Consider the following 26574-nt stretch of genomic DNA (forward strand, 5'->3'; position numbering starts at 1 on the left):
CCGTGTATCATCAGCCTTACAGTTTAGATCGAGATGTTCGGTAAGATTTTTTTCCCCAAATAAATTAATTCTTTAATTCAGCAAGTATGCATTAAATTGATCAAACGTGACAGTAAACACTGTAAATTTATGTATGATTTTTTTTTATTTAAAATAAAAACACTGCTCTTTTGAACTTTCTATTCAAATTCTTGGTGAGAATAAGAGACTTCAATAACTTGTTTTTATTTATATGCTTTTGTGATTTCTTGAAAGATATCTGACTTGGTCCGTGTAACGCTTCACAATTCAATTTTCACTCACGTTTCCAAATTTCCTTTGGTAGATTAGCACAATTTGTTTATGTCTCCCAACCAGGACACATAAAGATAGATAGGAATATTCATCACTTTAGATAGACACCGAATTTTCTTTCTATGATTCACAAATAGTGTGGTGAACAATATCTCTCCCTTTCACTAGAGAACAGTAAGGAGAAACAGACCTTCAGATTTCTAAGTGTGAAGTATTAAAATATCAGATGAGTCCCACCCAGACACAGGCCTGATAAATAATACAGCAGCCAGCCACTCTACTGTGTCTGCTCAAACATATGTGGCATATTGATCTGTAACATGTCTGACCCAGCATCGGCTCCAAAGTGTGCCAATATCCGTGTCAGAAAACTGGGCCAGTTCCAGCACAATGAGAAATACGATCCCCTACAGCACATCAGCAGAGACTCCTGAGCCCATATTGGGATTTGGGATGGTATTTTTACATCCCTGGCATAAAGAAACTCTCTTCTATTCTCATCTTATTGAGTGCTGAATATGGTGATGTACATGTTTGTTTTACAAAATTGCTATATGTATAGCATAAATTTGTTAGAGTTTTGTAGTAGACCGTTTTTATGTGCCATGTTAGTGAGTCAAATCTAGAAGTGTTGTAGATACCATGCGTGCAAACATGAAAGACAACCGTGTTTGGACTTATTCCCAGACTGATCAACATTTTGATATCAGATGTTTTGCTTTTGAATTCATTTTATAGAAATTATACACACTTCTCAATTAGACTTCAAACAAGCTATTTCGCTTAACTATCACTGGTTCGTAGCAATTGTGTGTTTGTATATACAGTATATATATATATATGTTTGTATATACAGTATATATATATATATATATATATATATTTACTTGCATTATCTTTGTGTAATATTAAAATTTGTTTGATGATCTGAATCTTTTAAGTGTGACAAATATGCAAAAAAATAAAAAAAACAGGAAGGGGGCCAACACTTTTTCACACCACTGTATATACATCAAACATGGCAGAAAATACCTTTACATTGTTATTTCTAATTAAAATTAATGCTGTTTGTTGTAACTTTACATTCATCAAAGAATCTTGAAAAAATGTTTACGCTTTCCTCAAAAACATTAAGCAGCTGTTTTCAACATTGATAATAATAATAAATGTTTCTTGAGCACCAAAACAGCATATTAGAATGATTTCTGAAGGATCATGTGGCACTGAAGACTGGAGTGATTGCTGCTGAAAATTCAGCTTTGCCATCACAGAAATAAATTACATTTGAAACTGTATTAAAATAGAAAACTGTCATTAGTATCAGTATTACTGTTTTTACAGTATTTTTTGATCAAATAAATGCAGCCTTGCTGAGCATAAGAGATTTCCTTTAAAAAACAATACACGTTATGATAATTATTTCATTTTATTTTTTTTAGCTTAACACCCTCAGTTTCCATTTACTTTGTTGTATGGAAGAGAGCAGTATGAACAGTCTGTTAAACTTCTCCATTTGTGTTCCAACGAAGAGAGTAGTCATACCTTTGCACAACGTGAGGGTGAGTAAATGATGACAGAATTTTTATTTTTGGATGAACTGAGGTCCCAGTCCTCTCAGATTCCTTTAGAAAAAAAATAATTATCATTGATTTCATTATAAATAATGAAACTGTGAATTGTAGCAGAATCTGCAATGTAAAAGAATGGTGCCATCTTGTGGCACTACATAGTATCTCAGACTTTCATAAACTGACACTGGAGAGGGGAAGGGAGGGTCTCTTGGGAACTTATGATGACAAAAACATTTTAACTCTAGGAAGTGCAGGTCAGTGCCCCGTTGTGGTGACATTCATAGAGAAAGAGGTGTGTGTGTGTGTGTTTGTGAGTGAGATGTGTGTGTGCTTCCCTGAGCAGCTGAATAGCACAAAGCCTATTTGAAAGTAATTACATTAATTAGACCGCATTAGAAGTGTTTACCACACCGTATGGACTGTAGGCCACCTCACTAAATAAGTATGTGCTACTGTCCAACACGTCTGAAGAGAAGCTGAATCCAACAAAGCATTTTAAAACAAATGACTGCCTCAAACACAATTACAAGCCATTATTGTAATATAAGGACAGTTGATTGATTTTATAATAAATATTTACAATCATAATTTTTCCTTTCTTTTTGCTTTACTGATAGTAACATTTGAACGGTGTGAATGCCACAAGTTTGTGTAAAACCTGAAGATCATGTTCTCCAGCACGATTTAAGAATTATCCAAAAAGAATCAAGAACTGAATTTTGATGGGTCACATACGGTTTTTCAGAGACATCTGTCTGCACATCTGATGTAAGTGAAGGGAGCAGCTTGCCGGTGGCTGGAATGAGATTTTAACACAGCGCTAAGAAATCAACTATGTTGTCTGCCAATAACCTTGAGGATTAGTAAACATCACATACTCTTCATCTTTCCATGTAAGACCCAAACTAAAACTCTGCTCTAAACAAGCCCGTGCTAAGACTATGACTGCATATAAAAAAAGGATTAATTTTACATGCAATATGGACACATATTTAGTTCTGGATTAGTCTTAAAAGTAACTTCAGACGCAGTGGGTTTAATCTGAGCAAATCAGCCCACTGGAAAATCAGATTTGTTTGACAACATATTACGACTGCAGAAGTACAGTTCATAAGTTACATTTTTACAGTTTGTAAACATAAATGTAAAAATCACAAAAGCACATAAATGATTACAATTAAAACTGCAGATATAAAAGCAAATTAAAAAATATTAGTAAATACTATAATAGCATATAAAATAACTGGCCTGATTCATGAACAAATCATTCTTTTGAGTCAGATTGCTTTGATTTTTCTGGTGTATCTGCAAGCTTTAAAGTTTTTAGTTCCTATTGCTTGTAATCATCTGGAAAACAGGGGTCGGTATGTTATTCAACATATTTCCTTTTGTATTCCACAGAAGAACCTCATACAGATTTAGAACGACATCAGAGTAAGTAAATGATGACAAATTTGCAGTTTACAGTGAAATATCCTTTAAAGACAGATAAAACCTCAATTGAAGAACATCTCTTTGAATAATCCTGTATTCTCTTATGGAGCAGATTCTCTAGAAATCTCTCTTTAGTTCAGTAACACTTGCTGCTATTGTGTATCTCAGCACTAGACTTGTCATGGCCTGCCACGTTCCAGACTTCAAACACCATCCTCCAAACTGGGCAACACATTAAATTATACTTTAATCATCGCTCTTCAATTTTTCACCACAAAAAAAAACTTGTCAGAACACATCAGAGTTCCAAAGGCCTATAGCTCTGAATTTTAACACCTGCTAATACTACTGGCCATTCTTTGTTATGCCAACAGAAATTATAAAGTGAGATAAGCTTTTGCTAACTAGATTTGAAGCACTACCTTTCCAGTCGTGGCAGGACTGACTGAAGGTGTAGTTGGGCTGGCCCTGCAGTGGGACGCCCTTTCGAGCAGGTGGTCCCGCCCAGGGTTTGGGTGCCCATAGTGCATCTTGCTGCTGGTGAATTTTAGAGGTGAGGAGTCTGCGGCGAAGGCTGCCCTCCGTCTTGTGCTGGAGGTTCAATTTGCGAGTATAAAGTGGAAGAAGTTCATCTTCGTCCTCATAGTAGGTCCTATTCCAGCATTTCCCAGCTGGTTCGGTAGAAAGGCAGTCCACGTATGCAATCATCCTGTGTTTGACAGAAGTATCTCAACTTCAGTCCAGTTTGGTTCCTTTTTATCTCCACAGAGCCAGGACAACTAGGCGTACAGAGAAACCTCCACAAACATTAGGTTTCCACAAGTCACTAATCATGCTAGAGTTGGACAACATTCCGCAAGAGCAAATCTGGTTTCTCCATAGACAAAAAGATCAAACACGAATCAGTGAAAACACATATTTTGTTGTCCTCTCACTAACAACCTAAAGCTTTAGACTGAGAGAATGTGCAAGTTAGCTTGCTTGTATAATCTGTAAACCAGGATTATCCTTTTACATCCAAGTGCTGCTGAAGGCAGGCTTTGCACTACAGATGGTCACCTGGGAAAAGGTGAAAAATAATGCTGAACTAATTAAAAACATTTTTAACCTAAATGCTCAAAAAGGAGAAAAAAAGAAGAGTTGTATTTTAACATTACTTTCCCCTTTGACCTCCACTGGAACTACAAATAATGTTCAAAATGGCACAATATTTTACACAAAACATTTGAATTGATAGTCTATGTTTTACACATTAGTTCTATAATTCTACTAGCCTGGTTGCTGTTTTAGAATTAAGTTTTTTTTAAAATAAAATACTTAAACCAAGTTGAGGGTAATAAGTGCTATTATATTTGTGTTGCAACTCCCGGTAGTGGGTATGTTGTAACCACAGCACTCATGTAATTTACATGATTTAGTTATAAGTTGTAGATTTCAAAACAACTTTAATTAGCAGCATATAAATGTGATTAAGTTTGAGATAAAGTAAATAAATAGCTAAAAATAATTAAATAGCTAACAAATAAATAATAAACTAATAAATTATAAATAAACTGTCAGTCTTCCATATCTTCTTAAAACCAACTTGAGTCACTTTCACAGCTGTTTGTGGCCATTGGATGAATAGAACATGAGAATTAGAGAGGCAGCGAGGGAGAGAAATACGATACGACCAACAGATAGTCAGACAGAAAGAGCATTGTACTCTAGTTATCTCTAGCAAATGTAACTGTCTAAGTCAAGGTAATGAGTTGAGCCCAGGATGGGTGACATAAATCTGGGGCTGCAAAGGTATCCCTCACCCAAACAGATCAACAACACACACCTAAATTGTATTTCAGCACTTTATGTTTGCATAGACAAGCTGGATATAATATAATCGTTCATTTCATCATGATCAGATCTGATTAAACTCCATCCAGGGTCTAATCCAAACCCTTGAGCTCAATTCTTTGGATGACCGCCAAAGGCAGGAACTGGACCAGATGAGAATTCCAGCAACCAGAAGCTGTCCTGCCAAGAGCTTAAACTTACATACAACCACCCTGGCCCAAAGAGAGCTTTTCACAGAAATACTATCACGTCCACATAAATCTAGGCTTATCATGTAACATGCCTGGCAGCAAATGTTGAATGTATGTCCGTTCTGTGCTCCGTGTTAACCTAAATGAGTAACATTGTATTGAAGTTTACGCAGTGACGTGACCACTTTGAGGGTTAATCATGGAGCAGAAATTTCAGTGTTCTAAGTCTCTTTCCCAGAAACTTCTTTTGTTGCAAGCAGTGAAGTATGTGTTCATGTGGTCATTGCTCACTGGTCTGCAAAGCATCTGGATCCACTTAATTGAATGAACAGTTATGCATTTGTGAAGACGCACTGCAAATTTGTTAAAGGGGTCATATGATGCAATTTAATTTTTCCTTTCTCTTTGGAGTGTTACAAGCTCTTGGTGCATAAAGAAGATCTGTAAAGTTGCAAAGACTAAAGTCTCAAATCCAAAGAGATATTCTTTATAAAAGTTAAGAGTCAACCACGCCTACCTAAACTGGCTCGTTCTAACACGCCCCCACATGTCTACGTCACGATGTGGGAAGATTTGCATAACACCGCCCAAATGTTCACGCAAAGAAAGGCGTAACTTTTATGCTCACAGTAGTATTGTTGTTGCCGCCGCCATGTCGTGAAGGCGCTGTGTGTTTCGTTGTGAAAGCGAAACTACTTTGTTTGGCCTTCCAAAAGAGGACACAACTAGAAATCAGTAGTTAAGTTATATTTACAACACTGTTCCGGAACAGTTCAACCCAAATATTCAGATGTGTGATGCACATTTTGCGGAGGTTGAGGACTGTTTCCTGTGAGAGTAGCCTACAATGCCGGTGTCTGTTTCTATAAAGTGGGGCAATTCCAACTTTGCAAGGACAGTCTAGTGCTTCTGACTCCCAGCCTGTAAGTAAGCTTTCATATTTAAAGAATTTGCCACTGACGATTCAAAGAGTAGCGCTTGTTGTTTGTCGTTTCTCCGATCACAAATGCAGACATGGTTTTATGTTTACTCAGCGCGATACGCAACGCACTGGATAGCTGGCCAATCAGAGCACACTTCGCTTTTCAGACCGATGAGCTTTGTAAAAATCGACGCGTTTCAGAAAGGCGGGGCATAGAGGAGAAACAATACTGTACAGTATGTGGAAAATAATGTGTTTTTTTAACCTTAAACCGCATAAACACAATGCATTACACCAAATACACAAAATAATGTTATTTTTAGCAACATCATATGGCCCCTTTAAACTAACAAAACACTTTTTGTGACAGAAGAAATTCGAAACGGCATGTTTATTGATTTTCTTGAGTTCATTATGAATAAAAGCGAGAAAATGAGAAAGCCAAACAAAATTAGAAACCTAATAGAATCCCACGTTCTTCCAAAATGTATTTTTCCTCCTACAGAAGAAAGTAAACTTAGATTAGTTCCTCCAACGAATCACACAAACCATTGGTTCTGAATAGAGATGGTGCGCCCCCACTAGTTGCAAGTCTGCACCACCCGAATCCCTGCTTGCTTGGGCGCACAAACTTCAAGGTTGGGGGGGTTCAACAAAGGTTGCTATGGAGTCCCTGTAATTCAGCCAGAGGCACCTGCTGGAGCAGACTGTATGCTCAACTCTGCATGCACGGCTCTATTGTTGTTAATTTCTATCCTTTGTCATTCTTGACTCAGTGGACGTGACCTTGATCAGACGGAGCTGTTGTGTGGGAAGTTGCCTGTCATTTAATATCCTGTATACTATTAATATCGACCATAACATGATAAATATTATCAGCTTATCCTATATGCCAGAATTTAAAAAATGGAACATCCCTAATCTCAAATCAGGTTTTACACAACTTGAGGAGTTCATTTCAGCTTAAAAGCTGCTGTCATTACAGCAAAAGGAGCATTACAGCAAAAGGAGGGTGTGCACAAATGTACATATTTCAGATACCACTTTACTTGTATATATAGCTATCTACTGTGCACATCCATGCCCAATATGGATTAATGGAATGCCAGCTCAAAGCTGTTAATGACATTCCCTCAGTATTCCAATATTCAGACCACCAGTGTTCCCAGCTAGACTGCAATATACATATACAAAGATTACTGTTAGTAAATTTGAGGATTGTGAAATATTTGATGTGAACTTTCAATGTTGTAACTACTACACAGTAGTGCTAGTACACCACATAATTATTTTAAGCAATAAATAAGTTCAAAAGACATTTGTACAGTGGAAAACCACAGTCCATTAAACAAATTTTACAGATGCTCTGTATCATACACTCCTACGAAGAAGCATCTTGGAGGAGGAAACCATTTTCAGCTTTTGGGCTACATTTCCAAATCCTCCCATCTGTCAATCTCTCAGTGTTTCGTCCCTCATTCTTTCCACAGTTTCTTAAAGAATGCAGTAACATCCTGAGTCTTTGATTCAACAATAAAATCATTAACTAGATTCCATCTTGGAATTGTCCCTTATGGCATTTCTGAAATTAACCCTGAAAATAACTGCAGGCCAAACTCCATGGACTCCGCCAATGTTATAGGGATCAGACTCAGAATTCCACTAATGTAGAAGTGAGGGTCAGCTCCGCACGCACCTAGCGACTGAGACCCTCATGTGGGGCTGACATATCTGGAATGGCCATCATTCTTCAGGCTCCAAGCCAACCCTGGCTAATGTCCATGATTCATAACTGTCACATGAACCTTGTGTGAAATGGGAAAAAGTGCATAATGAGACATTCATGAGATTCAAATCCAGGTGTTTTAACAATTAAGCCTGGATAATCACACCGAGATTTGGAAAAATTATCATCCTGACAGCTGAGAAGCCCATAAAACACCATCTTCTGCATCTTCAATCCAAAGCAAGCAAAAACAAGGAAAAATCTTCCAACTTTAACAGATATGATGAGATGATTGGTCCTATGGGTAGGATTGCAAAAAGAGTGAGACAATAATTGGATTACATCCAATCAGCTGCTCTGGCTCTTCTGGAAAACAGTAAAATGGAGAGAGGGAGGCGGGTACCTTTATCTAGGTCAAGGAAGCTTAATTTATTTTAAAAAGTCTTACACAGAAGAGCGCTTTCAGGCTTTTAAAGTGAATTACACTCAGTCCCTGCCTCCCACGAGAGTCATCTCCACTTCTCATTTAAGTCACAGAAGGACGCTGATTTGATTCAAGTCCTGAGGAGCAACTGACTAACAGAATGCTCTTTTAGCTGCTCATCAGGGAGCCGCTAAACTGTCTCTCCATCATGTGACACTTTTAGAGAAGCCTGTGGGTTATGGATCACCGCATACATTTGCACTCAATGATTACACCTCTGACAGCAGGAGTCAGTCCATAAAGCAGCTTTTCTTTATGAGAGCAGACAAACTTACTTTGGATGCTGGTGTGCAGTGTGTTGGTGTACAATTAGCTTAAAAAGGAAAATCCACAAGGGTTCTTGAGGGAAGAGGAGGAGCACTGCTGGTGTTGATATGAGTGATATGAATGCACTTGTTTTGGAGCTTGACTTTAAAACACAAGCCTGTCTCAACCTGCACAGAGCCCTCAGCTACAGACTGACTGCATCCAAGTTCATAATGCAGCTGCAAAGGACAGATTTTTGTAAACAATTCTGTTCATAAAACAATGAAGTATGCTTTAGGCCAGTTTTCATGCAGTTTAGTGGATCTGATCCATTATATATCTATTTCAATCTATAAGTTGAAGAAAATACTGAAAGAAAACGCAATATTCAACCCAAATAGCCAGCAAAAAGTTTTAATAAAATAAAAGTATGTTTATGAAGTTTAGTAGGGAAATTTGGGCTAGTTTTACAAAGCTCATCGGTCTGAAAAGCGAGGTGTGCTCTGATTGGCCAGCTATCCAGTGCATTGTGACTGGCTGAATACCTCAAGTGTGTGACGGAAATGTTAAGCCCCTTACCATACTGTGATGCCATCTCCCAGCACGACCAGACAAAACCAATAAAACCCATTACAAACGAGGCATTTGTTGCATCCAGTGGGGACATTATTACGGATTATAATGACTTATACTGTCTTTTTACGCGCCACGTTGCATCACGCCGCGTTAACAAAACCATGTCTGCATTTGTGATTGGAAAAATTACAAACAACAAACTCTACTCTACACTGCTCAAAACTCGTGTTTGAATCATCAGTGGCAAATCCTTTAAATGAAAACGTACTTACAGACTGTGAGTCAGAACAGCCGGCATTGTTGTATACTCTCCCAGGATCAGGAAACAGTCCTCCATAAAATGCTTAATATTTGGGTTGAACTGTTCTGGAACAATGTTGTAAATACAACTTAACCACTGATTTCTAGTTGTGTCCTTCCAAAAGAGCCGGCGGCTTGAGTGAGCGCAGGCCGGCGGGCTTGTGGCAACCTCATGTGACGACCCCGGGCTGGACTCCGCTTCGTCCACGGTGAAAGCCGATCCGGTGATCCACAGCGCGAAGTTGATGTATTTCCTCAGCGACCAGCACGGATCAGCTCTAGGCATGACGAAGCGGATATCGTCCTCTTTTGGAAGGCCAAAGAAAGTAGTTTCGCTTTCACAACAAAACACCCGGCAACAACAATACTACAGCGAGGATCAAAGTTATGCCTTCTTTCTTTGTGTGAACATTTGGGTGGCGTTATGCAAATCTTCCCACATCGTGACGTAGACATGTGGGGCGTGTTAGAACGAGCGGTTTTAGGTAGGTGTGGTTGACTCTTAACTTTTATAAAGAATATCTCTTTGGATTTGAGACTTTAGTCTTTGCAACTTTACAGATCTTCTTTATGCACCAATAGCTTGTAACACTCCAAAGAGAAAGGAAAATTTGAAATCGCATCATAGGACCACTTTAACTACTGAACTGTTGGTTTGAAACCATGATAAATCACTGTTTTAAAAATAAATAAATAAATAACTTTGACCTAAAACCTTACAGATGCTATGATAACTAGCCCCTTATGCATAACTTTACAACTGTTGAATGAATAACCATTTTATGCTATTTTTATTTGACCCTACTATCAAAAAAACAAAAGAAAAAGGTCAGAAAAAGTAACTTTGAAGATTTTCACTTCGAACATCATTGGCAATAACTAGTCATGACAAAAAGCACAAAATACCAATGTGACTATTGATAACATGACCTTCAGGTCACTGGTGAATAAAAGAGGTGAGCGGTGTCAAAAAATAAATACATTAATTAAAATCAGGTCACCATGCTGGGCAGATTATTTATGCTTGACATGAAAAATACAACGGATAACAAAAAGTCACAAAACAACAGACAAGTAAAAAGAAAAGAGAGAAAGAAACAGGGTGATCAAGAACAGATCATCCATCCAAAAGAAACACACACTCGGACATACACACACAACATTGCAAAACAAAAAGCTACTATATTCATTTATCATAGAGTGATAGTGCACCCTAAAATAAAACAAAGTCTGTCATCATTTACTGTTGTTCCAAACCTCTATAACTTTCTTTCTTTACATTAATACAAAAGGTGAATTTTTGAAGAATATCCTTTACACTATTTTTCATATGATCAATGTAAAGGAGAATTGGGACTATCAAGCTCTAAATTGACAAAAAGCACCATAAAAGCACTTCTTTGATACTTTTGAAGCTTGAAAGCTTCAGTCCTCATTCATTATAACTACACAGAAAAGAGCGACCCGCACATAACTAAACCCAAAGCATTTTATATGCTGTTTAAAGAGCAAATGAGAAACACAATGCCAGCATGGAGCCAAAACCGCAAAGAATGACAAATCTGCAACACTTGCAACTCAAGCTTGCATTTCTAAAGAGAAATTTGCCATGGAATCACAGCTTGGAAGAGTTCACATAAAAGACAGATCAGATAAAAGTTTCCTCCTTTTTTATAAACACTCTCCACTCTCATCACCTTAAAACTCTGGCACGGTCACCATAACTTTTCTGACAGATTCCCACCTAACCCCCCCACCACCACTACCACCAGCAGCCTGCAAGCTGCACTTCCTAGCAAGAAAACAAAGGAACGGGAGGAGAGAGCGGTGCTTTGAAACTGAGCAGGACGCTTAACTACCAGCTGAGCTCGATACCCCTCCCTTTGTCTTCCATCAGGGAACTGTTACACTCTGAAACTGCAATAGCTTGCGTATGTCTTCTAGCTGTTCTTTGTCTTTCTTTCTTCCAGTTTTGAAAGTCTGACACTTACCTCTCAGACAGAACATGGTCTCCTGCCTCTTCCACTGTGTGTTGGTATTTGCTGGGAAGTGTGTCAAGAGTTTTGCAGCGCACTGTCCACACAGCTCAGCGTCCCATCCGGAGCAGCTGCCCCCCGTCCCTCCCGAGCACAAACACTCACACAGGTTCATAGGCACTATCTCTAACCCCCTCCTTCACTTTCACCCACACACACACGGTGGCAACCTGCCAGCTCATGCACCCTGGGAAAATGTTATCCAACCCCATAGTCCTGCCATTCCATAGGACTGACACTGCAGGACAAAGGACAGAGAGGTGGAGAGATTGTGTGTGAGAGAGACTGACTCAGTCAGAGAGACCCCCTCCTTCTTTCTCTCTCTCTCTCTCTCTCTCTCGCTCTTCACCCCCAACTGCAGCACTGCAGAGCATTGATTGTTCTTAACTTAGATGTCAGCAGTCAGCAGTCGCTGGCTTTTGACACACACAAAGTTAAATATAGCTAAATCCCCTCAACTCAATTGTTTGTTACAGAAATAAAAGGTCATTGTCCTAGGCTGTCATCGGCCGCTAATGCTTAGTTTAATTGCCAAAACACACAAAACATGCTTTGTGTGCTGCATTTTGACCATGTCATGTGCAGTTAATCTTTATCATATCAAACCTAATTCAAGTGCAACTACTAGAATGTCACTGTAGTCAATTTAACAGTTTTCCCAATGCCAATTCTGTTTATGTTAACCGAAACACTGGTGTTGACTGTGGAGTGAGAATAAATAGAATGCTATGACTAATGAAATCAAACTGTTAACTGTGGACTCCTTACAAGGAAATCCCTGACTATCACAAGGTAAATAAAATCATGTTGTTGGGAACTTAGTTTTAAATTCTGCTGGAGTTTTACTAAACCTGTGTGATAGACCTTATAAACATGGTTAAGTGAGACTACAAACATATTTATTATAATTGGATGAATTTGTCAGTTAATCAATCAATCATTTACAAATAAATAAAATGTCCAGGTCATCCCAAAATCAAAAGAAGAAATTATACTTTGCATAAGAAAAATTATTTTCATGACAATTAAGCATATCTGACCCAAATTCTCATTACTGTAATTTGCCCAAATTGTCATTACCATAATGCCACATTAAAAAAAATTATATAAAAAAAATACAATAATAATAATAATAATTATTATTACATGTTATATTAATAACATTATTATTATTAATAATAACCAATATTAGGATTAATATTATTATAAAATACAAATATGATATAACAAACCATATTTTCTTATTATTATCAATGTTGAAAATAGTTGGCCGCTTAATATTTTTGTCAAACCTGTGATGCATTTTTTCCAGTATGTATTTCAAGATACAAATGTTGTCTTTGATGTATAGAAAGTTCAAAAGCACAGAATTTATTTGAAATACAAATCTTTTGTAACATTATAAATGTCTTTATTTACTGGATTTTTATTTGACAGTAATGATAACATTTGAAAATTGTGCAAAACATTCAGGAAAATCTCATCAGTCAATTTTATTTATTTTTGTGTAAAATACTGGCTACATGTTCTTAAAGATCACCCATGAGCAGACAAATATAATTATTATGGTATGACTTCATTTGCTAAGATTGCATCTGTAATATAAATTTAATTAAAACATACACTATTGTTTAAAATTTTGGGGCCAGAAAGATATTTTTAAAGAAATTAATACTTTTATTTAGAATGGATGCATTAAACATCAAAGTGACAGTAAGGACATCTTTAATGTTACAAAAGATTTATATTTCAAATAAATGCTGTTCTTCTGACATTTCTATTCAAAGAATCCTGAATAAAATGTATTATGGTTTCCATAAAATATTAAGCAGCACAACTGTTTTCAGCATTAATAAATGTTTCTTGAGCACCAAATCAGCATATCAGATTGATTTCTGAAGAATCAAGTGACACTGAAGTGTGGAGTAATAGCTGAGGAAAATTCAGCTTTGCCAGCACATGAATAAATTACATTTTCAAATATATTAACATAGAGAAGTTCTTTTAATGTGTATTTAATATTTCACAATATTACTGTTTTTGATTGATTAAATAAATGCAGTCTTGGAGAGCATTTCTTTCAAAAACATCTTACTGAACTTTTGAACACTAGCAAAGTAAAAATGTGAGAAAGTAACATTGCTGCATGTGCAATGACAATGCCCTACCCTATACTCTGTCAATCACCCTGACACTTTCCCTCAAAGCCCTGAGTGGAGGACCATTTCAAAATGCCCCTTCTAGCTATGATGAAACCCTCAACAAAATTTAAACCTCTAATGTTTTCAAGTATTTCACAGTCGCCTGTGAAATACTTGAAAACATTAGAGGTTTACATTTTTTATTATTAAGGAATATTAAGGAATAACCACAAACAGCTTGTTAGACAAACTGAAAGCTGAGTGTCCTCTGCTTACCTCTGTGATGGAGAGGTGCATAAACCCACTCATCATAGTCCTCATCAGTATCCAGCTGCTCTCTGTGGCAGGGGAAGAAGCGTGCATGCTGCTCGGACAGAGAGGAAAGACCCAGAGCACCGAGGGTTCGAGGTAAAGGGTGACTTTTGCCCTCTGCCAACTCCCCTCTGTACCTCAGAAAGCTCCTCTCTCCCCACATCTCCAACAACCAGCAGCAACAAAAGCCTGACTTGAGCCAAAGAGTCAGGCACGTCTCCAAATGTCCCACATTTACTTACGAAACGCAATACAGCAGCTTAAATCACTCTAACATGGAGGGAGGATTTATAAACACGCTTGCAAAGACCAAGGGCGGGTCCTTCTAGAATATCCATGCTTCAAAATATGATGTTGAAATTGTCCTCATACGCTGCTCTACAAGCAGTGCTGGTCTTCAACATGCCTTTAAGGTCCAAAAATACATTCTTCTTTGTTTGTCTAAATGAGTTTGACTCCAAACAAGCAAAGTGCACTCTCAGGAAGTCTTTGGACAGAAAGTGGGGAACTTCCTCTGCTCCCCAGCTGTGACACGTCGGTGCGTTGGCATGAGCAAGTGTGTGTGTGTGTGTGAGCATGCACACTCATGTGTTCCACCAGCTCGGCTGTGTCTGCTTCAGCATGATTTCTGCATGCTCTTTCTTCAGGTGGAGCTAAATAAAATCCATCTATTATGCCACTCAATGAATAAGGTGATTTAAAGTAATATTAAACTGAACAGCTCCTGGCTAAACCACAAGATTCTCACACTCCATCTGTATAATCGTCATAATGCAACACTTTAGCGTGGTCCACACATATAGGGTATAAATAAAGCAGATTAATCACTTTAGAGTGTCTTACAGGTGACCAGGGAAAGGCTCTTAGACCTGACATATAGGGTGTCTGTTATTTTAATGAATTTGGCATGATTATTTATCTATGATGAGTACAGACTGACAGTACAGAAACAAGTACAGCACAGAACAGGTTCATGCGGATGTATCCAATCCAAAACCACTGAAAAATCAGAGCAGACATGAAATGTTACTTGTTTAGTGACTTTGATCTGCTGCGCTAATAGTAAGTATTGCTTTCCAAAAAGAAACGCTGTATTTTAAATCTCACATTTCGAAGATATACATCTTTCTTAGTTCAAGACTGTCTTGGGATATAGCAAAATATTTGTGATTCATACATCAGCTAATGGTGTAAAAAACTGAGTTCCAAAAGTTCGTACATTTTCAGAGTTCCAGACTGTGACTAAAATGGTCGCTAATGCGATAAAAAATGTGACAGTTTAAAGTTGTTACGAGTGGTGGTGCTGTAAGGAGCATACGACGATGGAGAACTACAAATAACAGTCTTTGAATAAATCCACAGAAGAAACATTTGAGAAACTCAAGGGAAACCGCAGCACAACCAACATGAAAAATTCTCAATAAAGGACAAAGGAACTCAGGAGAACACAGGGCTTAAATGAATAGAGACAAACGAGATAATCAACACAGGTGAACAGAATGAACTAATCAATGGAGCATGGAAAACTAGGTCAAGAAACAGAACAGGAACAGGGAAAAACAAACTAAAAGTCAATGACCGTTACAGTTCGCCCCCCTCCCGGAAGGTGCATCCTTGCGCCTAAAGTCCAACTGAGGAGGGAAGGTGGGGGCTCTGGTGGAGGACGTGTAGCAGGAGAAAGGCAGGGACTGGGAGAAGGTGATGGGAGGAACCATGGTGGAGAAGACGGAGGGAAGAGCCAGGAGCAGGAGGAGCCAGGTGTTGGTCCAGAGGCCAGCCAGGACGAGGCTCCAAGGTGGAGTCGAGGGAGGGAGGAGCCATGGAGAAGGCCTTGACGACACCCTGGGGACATGCGATGGAGACGGAGCCACTGCAGTTGGAGACCCAGGTGGAGCAGAGCAGATGGAGAGCCAGGTCGACAACCAAGGTCCGGAGGGCTAAGGCGGAGCTGACGGCTCAGGCGACCGAGGCAGAGACAGGGACCCGGAAGACTGCGGTGGAGCCGGAGTGAAGGAGGAGCTTGACAGAGGCGACAGATGGTCGATGACTGACCAAGGCGGAACCGGAGGGACGAGGTGGCCCGGTGGAGCCAGTGGAATGATGGGCCACGGTGGAGACGAGGGAGCTTGAAAGCCATGGCGGAGCCAATGGGTCGAAGGACCGAGGTGGATTCCAGGACTCGGAGGCTGGAGGCGGAGACAGGGGATCCTCACGCCTAGGCGGAGCTGGAGACTGGAAGTCCCTAGGCGGATCAGAGCGCCCAGATGGCACTGACTGAGGGTGAGATGAGGGACTGGCAGGAACCAGCGGAGACAGGGTTGAGGAACTGGCTGGCATAAGAGGAGGCGGGAGAGGGAGGCTGGGTGGGAGCCACAGGGAGTCACAGAGAGCTTAGAAGACACAGGAGAGCGGAACGGAACCAGTGGAGACTCAGGGGACGTAGGAACATGGGGAATTACCTCCCCTACCCAGTCAATTAAGTCCTCTTTAAAACAGTCCATTAGTTCCTCATAATATAGTCCAGTGACCAGTTGCAGCTCACCCTCAGTGGCGGGAGTGTGGGTGGGGCTTTCCTCCAAGCACTCGAGCTCCACAAGCACTCTCTCATGCACGTGCGGTGTAGCCAGCTCACACACCTGGTCAGACGTCTCTTGAGGCTCAGGCTCCGGGCCGATGATCGGCTCAGTTGCAGTTTTATGCGCTGGCTCTCATGGCAGGATCAGGCTCACCATCTGCGGTGGGGTCAGGCACTTGCTCCGTGCAGAGAGATGACGACTGGCTGGTCTCTGGATGTGGAGTGGGGCTGGTGTGGTCCTCAGCCAGGCCGATAGTGAACGGAGAATTGTTGTTCACCAGCAACCACTCCACGTATGCGGCAAAATCCCTCCTGGGACCGTCCGCTGGAACGTGTGCCTTCGACCGCTCGCTCAGGCTGGCGTGGTAAAATACACAGAGCGAGCGGTCAGGGTAATGAGTCAGGCACGCAAGATGTAAAAATGGAACAAAGGAACTCAGGAGAACACAGGGCTTAAATGAACAGAGACAAACGAGATAATCAACACAGGTGAACAGAATTAACTAATCAAGGGAGCATGGAAAACTAGGTCAAGAAACAAAACAGGAACAGGGAAAACCAAACTAAAATGACCGTTACAAAAGTCTAGTCCGGAAAACATTGTGTAAGCCCATATGCGGTTTCATCAGGTATCATCTCATGCCATTAGTAAATTACATTAAAATTGGTGTATATGTATTTAACATGCAAGAACCACTGCTGCACAAACCGTTGTAGCGTCTGGACCACTCAAACACACAATATATATTTTGTTAGCTAGATTTCACAAATACTCTGTAACCCCCCAGGACGCCGAACAGGACCCTGGTTTCATGGTAACCCGATACATTTACAACTTTGTGGAATGCGAGCAGACTCTCAGCTGCATTCTCCAGAAGCAAGAGGCACAAATGCACAGTAGAAATTGACTTTTCTACTAATTAATTCATAGGAAAACCTTTCTTTGATTGAATACACATATCCTTCAGGTCATTGTGTATACCATTACTGTTCTTGTATATTGTCTGTTGTAGTGTATGCTGTTTTATGCATGTTATGATAGACCACTAGTTAATATAACCTCACCTATATCATGTTTGGTCTCTATGAATTCATCTTCGGATGATCTAACTGAGAGTGCATATTACATGCTGATACCTATGCAACATATTGATGTCCTAAGAATCTTTACTAATTTGTGCATCAACACCCAAGCGAATTACATATGCGAAATACCATGCTTAGAGACAAAGAGTCATAAAACTCCCCAGGATCTCAAAAACGCCCACTTGGGATTCCGGCCTTTCTCATTGGATAAGCCCATCTTGAGAGGCGGGGATCTTCTCTGACCTTAAAGCTGACACACCATGTGACCCGCCCAGTCGGTGGTTCGGTCAGATGCAGATGAAGATGTGAGAAAACGCTGCAGGATACCAAAGCATTGTGCCAGGCCTTTCGGCCTTGACTTTTCCATTCACCAAAGATTCTCTGACTCAAACTGGTTCTTTTCATCAACTAATTTCAGCAAGATCTTGGGCCTTAAGATTGCATCAGGAATCTCTTTCAGACAGCCGAGACTCGCAAGTATCAAACTTAGCCTTATTAATTGATACATTAAGTATCAGTTACACCTTTTTACAAAGGTGTGTTTGAACTCAGAATCTGACGTATCACTCAGGCTTAGATCTGTTGAATATGCAAATGGTTCCATAAATGTCATTCCTTATGTCTCTTTCTGTACTGAGCTAAACTTTAACCCTTTCCTATACCAACTGTGTGTGGGTGTGTGTGTGTGTGTGTGTGTATGTTAGACCAGTTTATGTGTTTATGTAGTATGTTGGACTAGTTTAAGTGTTTATGTAGTTAATAAAACCTTACTTGTATCACACTTGACGTGTTCATTGTTTGCTCATAACCGGAGTCACTAATCATGCAGATTTACGCTACAAGCTTTTGTAGAATTGTACAGTAAGAAAGTTATTTCCCTTAACCAGGAAATTAACGTTCTTAGAATTGACAAGTCAGTTGACCCTGAGAGGTCAGCTAAATATCTACAGCGGATCTAAAATATTCATAATTAATCATAACTAGTTATGGTTAATTATTCATATTTCCTGTCATGAGCTGATTCGTTACACCGTGATGTCTGATTCTGACTCTTATGAACCAGTTCTTTTTAATGAGTCAGTGAAAAAGATTCATGAATTTGAATGAAACTGTCATGGATTTGCTCACGGGTTAGCAATCTGAATCAGACTGAGTAAGTAAATCATTCAGAGCCGTTACTGACTCTGTTGTATTCACAATTTATATTGCACAGATAAAATATTTAACAATCAGCTAGATCAAATAAATTCATCTGAATGAGTCCTTTGTCCTTGTGGCTGAAAAGTTTCTTGTGTTATACGTTCCGACCATTGACCCATATCGCCGCCACCAAATAATGTTTGATAATAGTGAGAACATGTGTGCCAGTTGGCACAATCAGCTCGCCCATAGTCAAATGTGTCCCAAAAGCTTTGAAATCAAGCAGCAATCCAAATGTTCCAGACTGCTTTACATGGCATTAATCTGGAAGCTACACATTGACCCTAAAACGCTCTCTGATGGCACAAAACATTTCCAAGGTCTTATATGCCATGTTTTTGTACACCACAATTCAGCAGTAATGCATATAATTTGACACTGGTTTTAAAATTATTTTAATTGATATCAAAATTAAATCAAAGCTCTTGGCATGCTTAGATGAATAATTAATTTCTAGTTTATGCTGCTGTCTAGTTAATGTGTAGTTTCTGCTGCTTACGGGTGTTACAGTAATGTCAGAATAATAACTTGAAACAATAATACAGCCAATTACTTTTGGCACTATTGGGATATTTTCTGTTTATGTCTGAACATTAAGGTGCACCATGTTTAGCTGCAAATTAGCAAACATATTTCAGCCACAAGAGGGTGCTATTAACCCAAACATTCCTTTTAACTCTTTGCGATATGCCTAAAAGGAAAATACTGTAGTGTAGTCAGCTACATAATTTGTTAATGTCAATCAAGCACTAACTCAAGACATCATTATGTTCTGAACAGGCAGCCGTTCCTCATATTCTGGGATGATATTCAAGCCTTTAAAACATCAGATAAGGCATGATAAATAAAGAGAGGGAAACACAAACTATCAAGCCAGAGCTGTAACAGATACCTGATACAGAAGCTTCTCCGACACGCTTAGCTACCTTCCTGTTTTTGTGCCATTTTGCCCCACATTTTCTTGAGGGACAGACAGTTTCAGTGTCCAGCTAAAAACATAAGCATCCATGACTTTATCACTCTTAAGTATGCAATTTTAGATATTTTAACTTTAATTAAAAAAGTGTTTTTCAATAACATAATTTATTTTAAATAAGTACTCATTTTATTTTAGGCTATAGTTTGAGTTTATGTTTATGACAACTTTCCTTTTGGCAAGAAAGTTTCCATAAAAACACATAAAAACAAATAAAGTTTACTTTGGTTTTATATTTCAATGCATAAAGAAGCATTGAATGAAATGTAATAAAGCTTATGGTTTTCAGTAACTATTGGAATCTTTACAAGGAACATGTGCGCAGATTGCAAAATTGAAATGAAATGGAAATGCAATCTATTCCAGACAGACCATAACTGCAGTTTTACTTACGAGTTGGTCGACTCCACCCAAATTAACCAATGAATTCAAATCTCTCCTTCTCTGCACACACACACATTCCAAAAATTAATGAAAGGCACTTTCCCCACTAAAGCAGGACTAAACAACCTCAGGATCAGATGTTTTCAATTAGGATTAAATTGGAAAAAGGGAGCAGCAACAGTGGTGGAGTCGCATATTTCAACCATAAAGTCCAGTCATATGGCCTTGGCAAGCTAATAAGCCATTAAAACCACATTAAGGGCACTTGTTGAACCATAACCAATGACCTTAACTGACACATGTACCCCCTTGACCCGACTTTTACCTGCCATCTACCTCTGTTTTGTTTCTCTGGGTTGATTCTGTTTGTTTTTGCACAAAAATGCAATAAGGGCCTTCGATCTGAAGTTTTGCTTAGTTTTCTTCTCAAGTGACAGTCAGTGCTCTTTGTAGAAACAGACCTATACCAGAGCAGTTTTTATTTATAAATGATTATAAATAGATTAGTATAAGACCTTTCACAATTTTACTTAAAAGCCATTAAATAATGAATTATATGGATTTGCAAAACGGCTTGATAAAATTATAAACAAAGACCATCCCAATGAGTATTAAACAACATTATTTATGCACTTGAAGTCATTTTGAAGAGTTCTTTTTACTTTGCCACTCAGACAAGTGACTTTATAGAGGCCAAGCAAAACAAGACCAGATATATTTTTGATCAAGAAGACATCATATAATTTTCATGCAACAAGTCAGGCTGAATAGGCTTGATTTCAAGTTCAAGGAGACTTCACAGATTTCACACTTCATAGATTTTCTGCAGCCAGTGGTTATAAGGTTCCTTTCACTCTATAGCCAGGGAGACTTCACAAAGAGGAAACATTCACAAAACCAGGAGGAAATCCTGAAGTCTGTCACTGTCCTATTTCAGTCATCCTCCCTCTGATATCGTCAATGATGATATCTGTGTTATTCCAGTACCACTCACAGCTGTCACCACAGACTTCACATAAGGTCACCATCTGTATCAGCAACCATCTCGACCACAGCATAGTATAATAAAGTGCAATTTTAATGTAATATTTAAAAAAAAATACAGAAATAAAGTCTCAACTGTGAGATATGAAATCGCAGTAAACTTTTTTAAAAACTAAGGCAGAAACGTGCTATACACATATGAAATGGAGATTCTCAACCAAGTCAAAAGCCATAATGGTTTCATGCTGTAAACTACAAACTTTGAGGAGGATCCTTTCAAAAATACTTTCGACCACCCATTGTGGTGGATGGTACAAACACTGATTGTTAATATACAGTATACTGGCCTTCAGATTATTACAGCTCTTTGTGAGGAATGAAGCTTATCTGTATATAAACAAGAAAAAAAAAGAATGTTTATTTTAAAATTATCAGTTTTTTGTTTTTTTTGCTACTGTGAGCACATTTGATAAGACTATGTTGCGTCTAGGCCTGTGTGTGTTTATGGTATATGGGAGTATGGGTTGAAAACAATAAACTCGATTAGACTGCATCATGGCAGGGGGGAGATTCTTCGGTTCCAGACTTCCAGGTGTGAATCTGCTTGCTGACTGAGGGATTTAGGAATGTGCAGAATTTTTCCGCCAAGGAAAATCATATTTCTCTTTCAACCCGACTAAGCATCCCACACTGACCTACTTCTCCACATCCCCATGAGATCTTTTAATTAGTCTGAAGTAAAGGGCAAACTGAAGGGGAATCTGCACAAAGGACACCCACATGCTTAAGAATAATGATTTACAGATACCGTTATCTGGGGGAAAAAACTAGAATTCAGTCTTAAATAGATTGATGCCTACAGTTCTGCAAAACTTCTGGAATTCTCAAAACATAGTGAGCAATTAGAGCAATTTTGTAATTAACAAAACTCTGCTGGAAAAAAAACATCTTAAAGGGGTCATATGATTCTATTTCAATTTTTCCTTTCTCTTTGGAGTGTTACAAGCTCTTGGTGCATAAAGACGATCTGTAAAGTTGCAAAGAAAAACTAGAATTCAGTCTTAAATAGATTGATGCCTACAGTTCTGCAAAACTTCTGGAATTCTCAAAACATAGTGAGCAATTAGAGCAATTTTGTAATTAACAAAACTCTGCTGGAAAAAAACATCTTAAAGGGGTCATATGATGCTATTTCAATTTTTCCTTTCTCTTTGGAGTGTTACAAGCTCTTGGTGCATAAAGACGATCTGTAAAGTTGCAAAGACTAAAGTCTCAAATCCAAAAAGATATTCTTTATAAAAGTTAAGAGTCAACCACGCCTACCTAAAATGGCTCCCCACATGTCTACGTCACGATGTGGGAAGATTTGCATAACGCCACCCCAAATGTTCACGCAAAGAAAGAAGGCATAACTTTGCCTTCATAACATTCTCGCTGTAGTATTGTTGTTGCCGTGTGTTTCGTTGTGAAAGCGAAACTACTTTGTTTGGCCTTACAAAAGAGGACGATATCCACTTCGTCATGCCTGGAGCTGATCTGTGCTGGTCACTGAGGAAATACATCAACTTCGCGCTGTGGATCGCCGGATCGGCTTCACTGTGGACGAAGAGGAGTCCAGCCCGGGGTCGTCACATGTGGTTGCCGCAAGCCCGCCGGACGATCACAAATGCACACATAATTTTATGTTTACGTGGCAAGATGAAACACAGCAGGTAAAAAGACAGTAAAAGTCATTATAATCCGTAATTATGTCCCCACTGGATGCAACAAATGCCTCTTTTGTAATGGGTTTTAATGTTTTTGTCTCATGTATGTAACAGTATGTGGGCTGATACCCAGAAGTTTGACTCATATGAGCCATAAACCACCACCAGTGGGCCCTTGAGAGAGGCACTTATCCTGCAGTTGCTCCAGGGGGAATGTTCCTGTAGTAAGTGAACTGTAATGTGCTTTGGATAAAAGTGTGTTAAATTATTGGTGGCTTACTAGGGACTACAGCTCTGTGCTCAACAGGTTGCTAGTGGATGGCAGTCTGATTTCGCAGCTACACTCAATAGCATGTGCCTAACTATTATTACTAACCTCTACCATTTATTGTCATGGGGGACTGAATATCATGTCTATGACGACACTGCTTTTATATACTCAGGTGGGAGTTTCTGAAAAGGAAGACATCACAGTATGGTAAGGGGCGTAACATTTCCGTCACACACTTGAGGTATCCGGCCACAACGCACTGGATAGCTGGCCAATCAGAGCACACCTCGCTTTTCAGACCGATGAGCTGTAAAAATCGGCGCGTTTCAGAAAGGCGTAGAGGAGAAAAAATAACGTAAAGTATGTGGAAAATAATGTGTTTAACCTTAAACCGCATAAACACATTTCATTACACCAAATACACAAAATAATGTTCTTTTTAGCAACATCATAAGACCCCTTTAAACTAGTCTAAGGTGGTTTGCTGGTCTTAGCTGGCCTCACAGTCTGGTCAGGATGGTTTTAGAGGGATTGGGAAACCAGCTTGACAAACAGCTCAGCCAACTTGGCCAGACTGCAAGACCTGTTTAAACCAGCTAAGATCAGCAAACCAGCTTAGTCCGGCTTAAGGTGGCCTTTCAGCCAAGAAATAAAAGGAAAAAACATTCCAGTGCAATTTTTTTTTACAACTGACATTCCCAGCAAATGTTATCCTGAGCTAGTCAGGCAAAACGGCCTCGACAGAAATTTGGACTGAGGCCATAAACAGAAGGCAAATGATTTGGAACAGTAGAGACTGGAACAGAAAATGGGACTAAAGCCCAGGATGACTATAAACGCAAAGAAAACATCAGGCCCTGACCTCTATGAGTCACACTGGTGGGAACCCGTAAGAGACCTTTACTCCAACTCTGCCATGACTAAATAAACTCAATAACAAAAGTGCTTCAATCTCAGAGACTCTCAGTGCCAAGCTGGATGTAAGTTCAGGGCCCCTTCGTCCAAGCACAAGACACCTATTGTTGAGGCAGAGCCAGCACAGGGCAGAGCAGCCGGTTAATGACACTGAATGAACAGTAAAGTTTCAGCTTAAAAAGAAAAGGTCTGTTGGATCATTAGATTCTGACATGGTATGCTCAAATACACTTTTATATCAGAGAACGTCCAATCAAAACTTCAGTCACATTATTGCACTAATCTGTAACTCTTCCATATTACTCGCCATTGCCATAGTTCTTTGTTCTAGGTCAGAAGTACCTGCCATTCTCATTCCATTACTGTAATTGTATTAGACCTCCTCCTTTTGTTCCATCAAATTAGATTCTTTGAGAATATTGATGAGTTAAAATCTCATTTGACATGGTCTACTCACAAGAGCCTTTCACAGCAAGAATGCTTTTAGTCCAGCTCCTGAATCCTGTTATTGAAAATCAGACTTCTCAAAATCATTATGAGAAAGTCTTCCAAATACAGCAAGAATGAAAATGTATAACGGGTGCACAAACCATACCCAATCATTTCACAGGTAAGTTTCATGAAGTAAAATCTAAATTCTGCACAAGTGCAAAAACATACAACAGTTTACATATTAGAGATATTGCATATGACAAATTTGTTTATAATTATAACTAAAGTTTTTTTGTTCGTTGACAGACCAGAACAGCACTGTCTGGCTCCAAAAACCAAGATTTCCTTATATTTAAAAAGATTTATTCCTAAACAACTTTAATGCCAAAATAATGTATTTAAGCATCTGGATAAAGTTATACGTATTATTTATTATTATTATTATTATTTAAAAAAAGAATGTATCAAACGTCAAATAATGAACATTTTAATAATTCTAGGCTATTGGTCTGTAATTAGGAAAATTGAGGAAGAACATTAATTCTAAAGGCCATCATATCTTTCACAATATCTCATACAAGCACTAAAGATCTGCTGCACAAATTATTGTTTTGAAGCAGGGAGACTAAATCAGTTTTCTGTCAGTTCTTAGAACAATTTTTGGGTTGCATCAATATCTTATGTTTATTTGAATAAGCCATCCTGTCATCCCATTCATGATCAGAGGCAACACTGTATAGTGCTGTTACTTTGCATAAATATATGTGATTAAAGAAGACAGTAGCTGCATTTCCATTACCCTTCAAATTGCGCAAATTGAAATTGCGAATTGAAAATACGCCCAATGGAAACACGTCAATTTCACAAAAACTCCCATTTAGCGCAAAAAAGTTATTACACTTACATGAGGTGGTTTTTCAGGCAATTCGAAAAAGGAATATTTCGAAAAACTGTAATGGAAACAGTTTTTTTTTTCACATTTACAGGGCAGCTTGTTTAAGCTGGTCCTTAGTTGGTCGTGAGCTGGTTTAAGCTGGACATGTGCTGGTCCTAAGCTGGTTGAGCAACTAGCCCCAACTCAGGACCAGCTCACAACCAGCTCAGGACCAGCTCAAACCAGCTGGCATGCTTCAAAACATACCTAACCAGCATGTGCTGCGGTTTAAGCTGGTCCTTAGTTGGTCGTGAGCTGGTTTAAGCTGGACATGTGCTGGTCCTAAGCTGGTTGAGCAACTAGCCCCAACTCAGGACCAGCTCAAACCAGCTGGCATGCTTCAAAACATACCTAACCAGCATGTGCTGTTTTTTTTTTTCAACAGAGTAGGCTTCATGAAATTCTCTCTCATATCACAGAAGCTTGAAACTTGTCTCAGTGTCAAGTTTACTAACACAGTTTCATCATAAACCAAGAATTTGATTAAAATGGAGAAGTAGTAAATGGTGCGTAAATACAAAGCCCTCTGCTTCCATTTACATAACTTACTAAAGTTACACACAGAACCATTTCCCAACAACAATTTCCAGAAAGGAAATACAGTAAGTCCAGAGGGTCCATAAAAATCTGTCATCCACCAAGATGGACTTTACAGAAGTTCCAGTGAGACATCTATTGTTTGGTTGTGAGAGATATGTGATACAACTGTCTAAACAACATGATGTTACAACAGTCAAGAGTGCAAAACTTTCCAATATGAGAGAAACAGCAGAGTTGTATTTCAGTCAGTGAGCAGAAAAAAAACATATTCAGCAGAGCTTAATAAACTGCAAAAATATATTTACAAGTTTTTCTCTTTGTCTTAAAAAGTACAGCATCTCTTTTATAATAATTATTATTTATTTATCGCCATAGTAATATGGTAATGATAAAGATCAAGTAACTTCATAATCTGCATATGAGTGCAGTCTAATAGTTTGCAGGAACTGTGCATTTTTCTACAATAGAGATCTACAATGCACCAAATACTGGTATTTTAACTTGA

The 26574-nt window shown here is 38.9% G+C and overlaps 1 protein-coding gene across 9 annotated transcripts in view; it reads right to left on the reverse strand.

The window, feature by feature from the left end:
• LOC107594819 (NHS-like protein 1) overlaps positions 1-26574 on the reverse strand; it is a 56399-nt gene that overhangs the window by 27052 nt on the left and 2773 nt on the right. For 5 of the 9 annotated variants that reach the window (XM_016285019.1, XM_016285017.1, XM_016285026.1 and 2 more), the window contains exon 1: positions 3722-4250. The exons of 1 other annotated variant lie outside the window; for it this stretch is intronic. In XM_016285019.1, coding sequence (XP_016140505.1) covers positions 3722-4007 — 286 coding nt within the window. In that variant the 5' untranslated portion in view covers positions 4008-4250. Of the gene's footprint in view, positions 1-2600; positions 2831-3721; positions 4251-11568; positions 11926-14030; positions 14539-26574 lie in introns of those variants that run through there. 3 more of the 9 variants (XM_016285020.1, XM_016285021.1, XM_016285023.1) reach the window with 3 other exon arrangements.

Source organism: Sinocyclocheilus grahami, unplaced genomic scaffold (genome assembly GCF_001515645.1).
Source record: "Sinocyclocheilus grahami isolate Dianchi unplaced genomic scaffold, SAMN03320097.WGS_v1.1 scaffold191.1, whole genome shotgun sequence".
Taxonomy (NCBI): domain Eukaryota; kingdom Metazoa; phylum Chordata; class Actinopteri; order Cypriniformes; family Cyprinidae; genus Sinocyclocheilus; species Sinocyclocheilus grahami.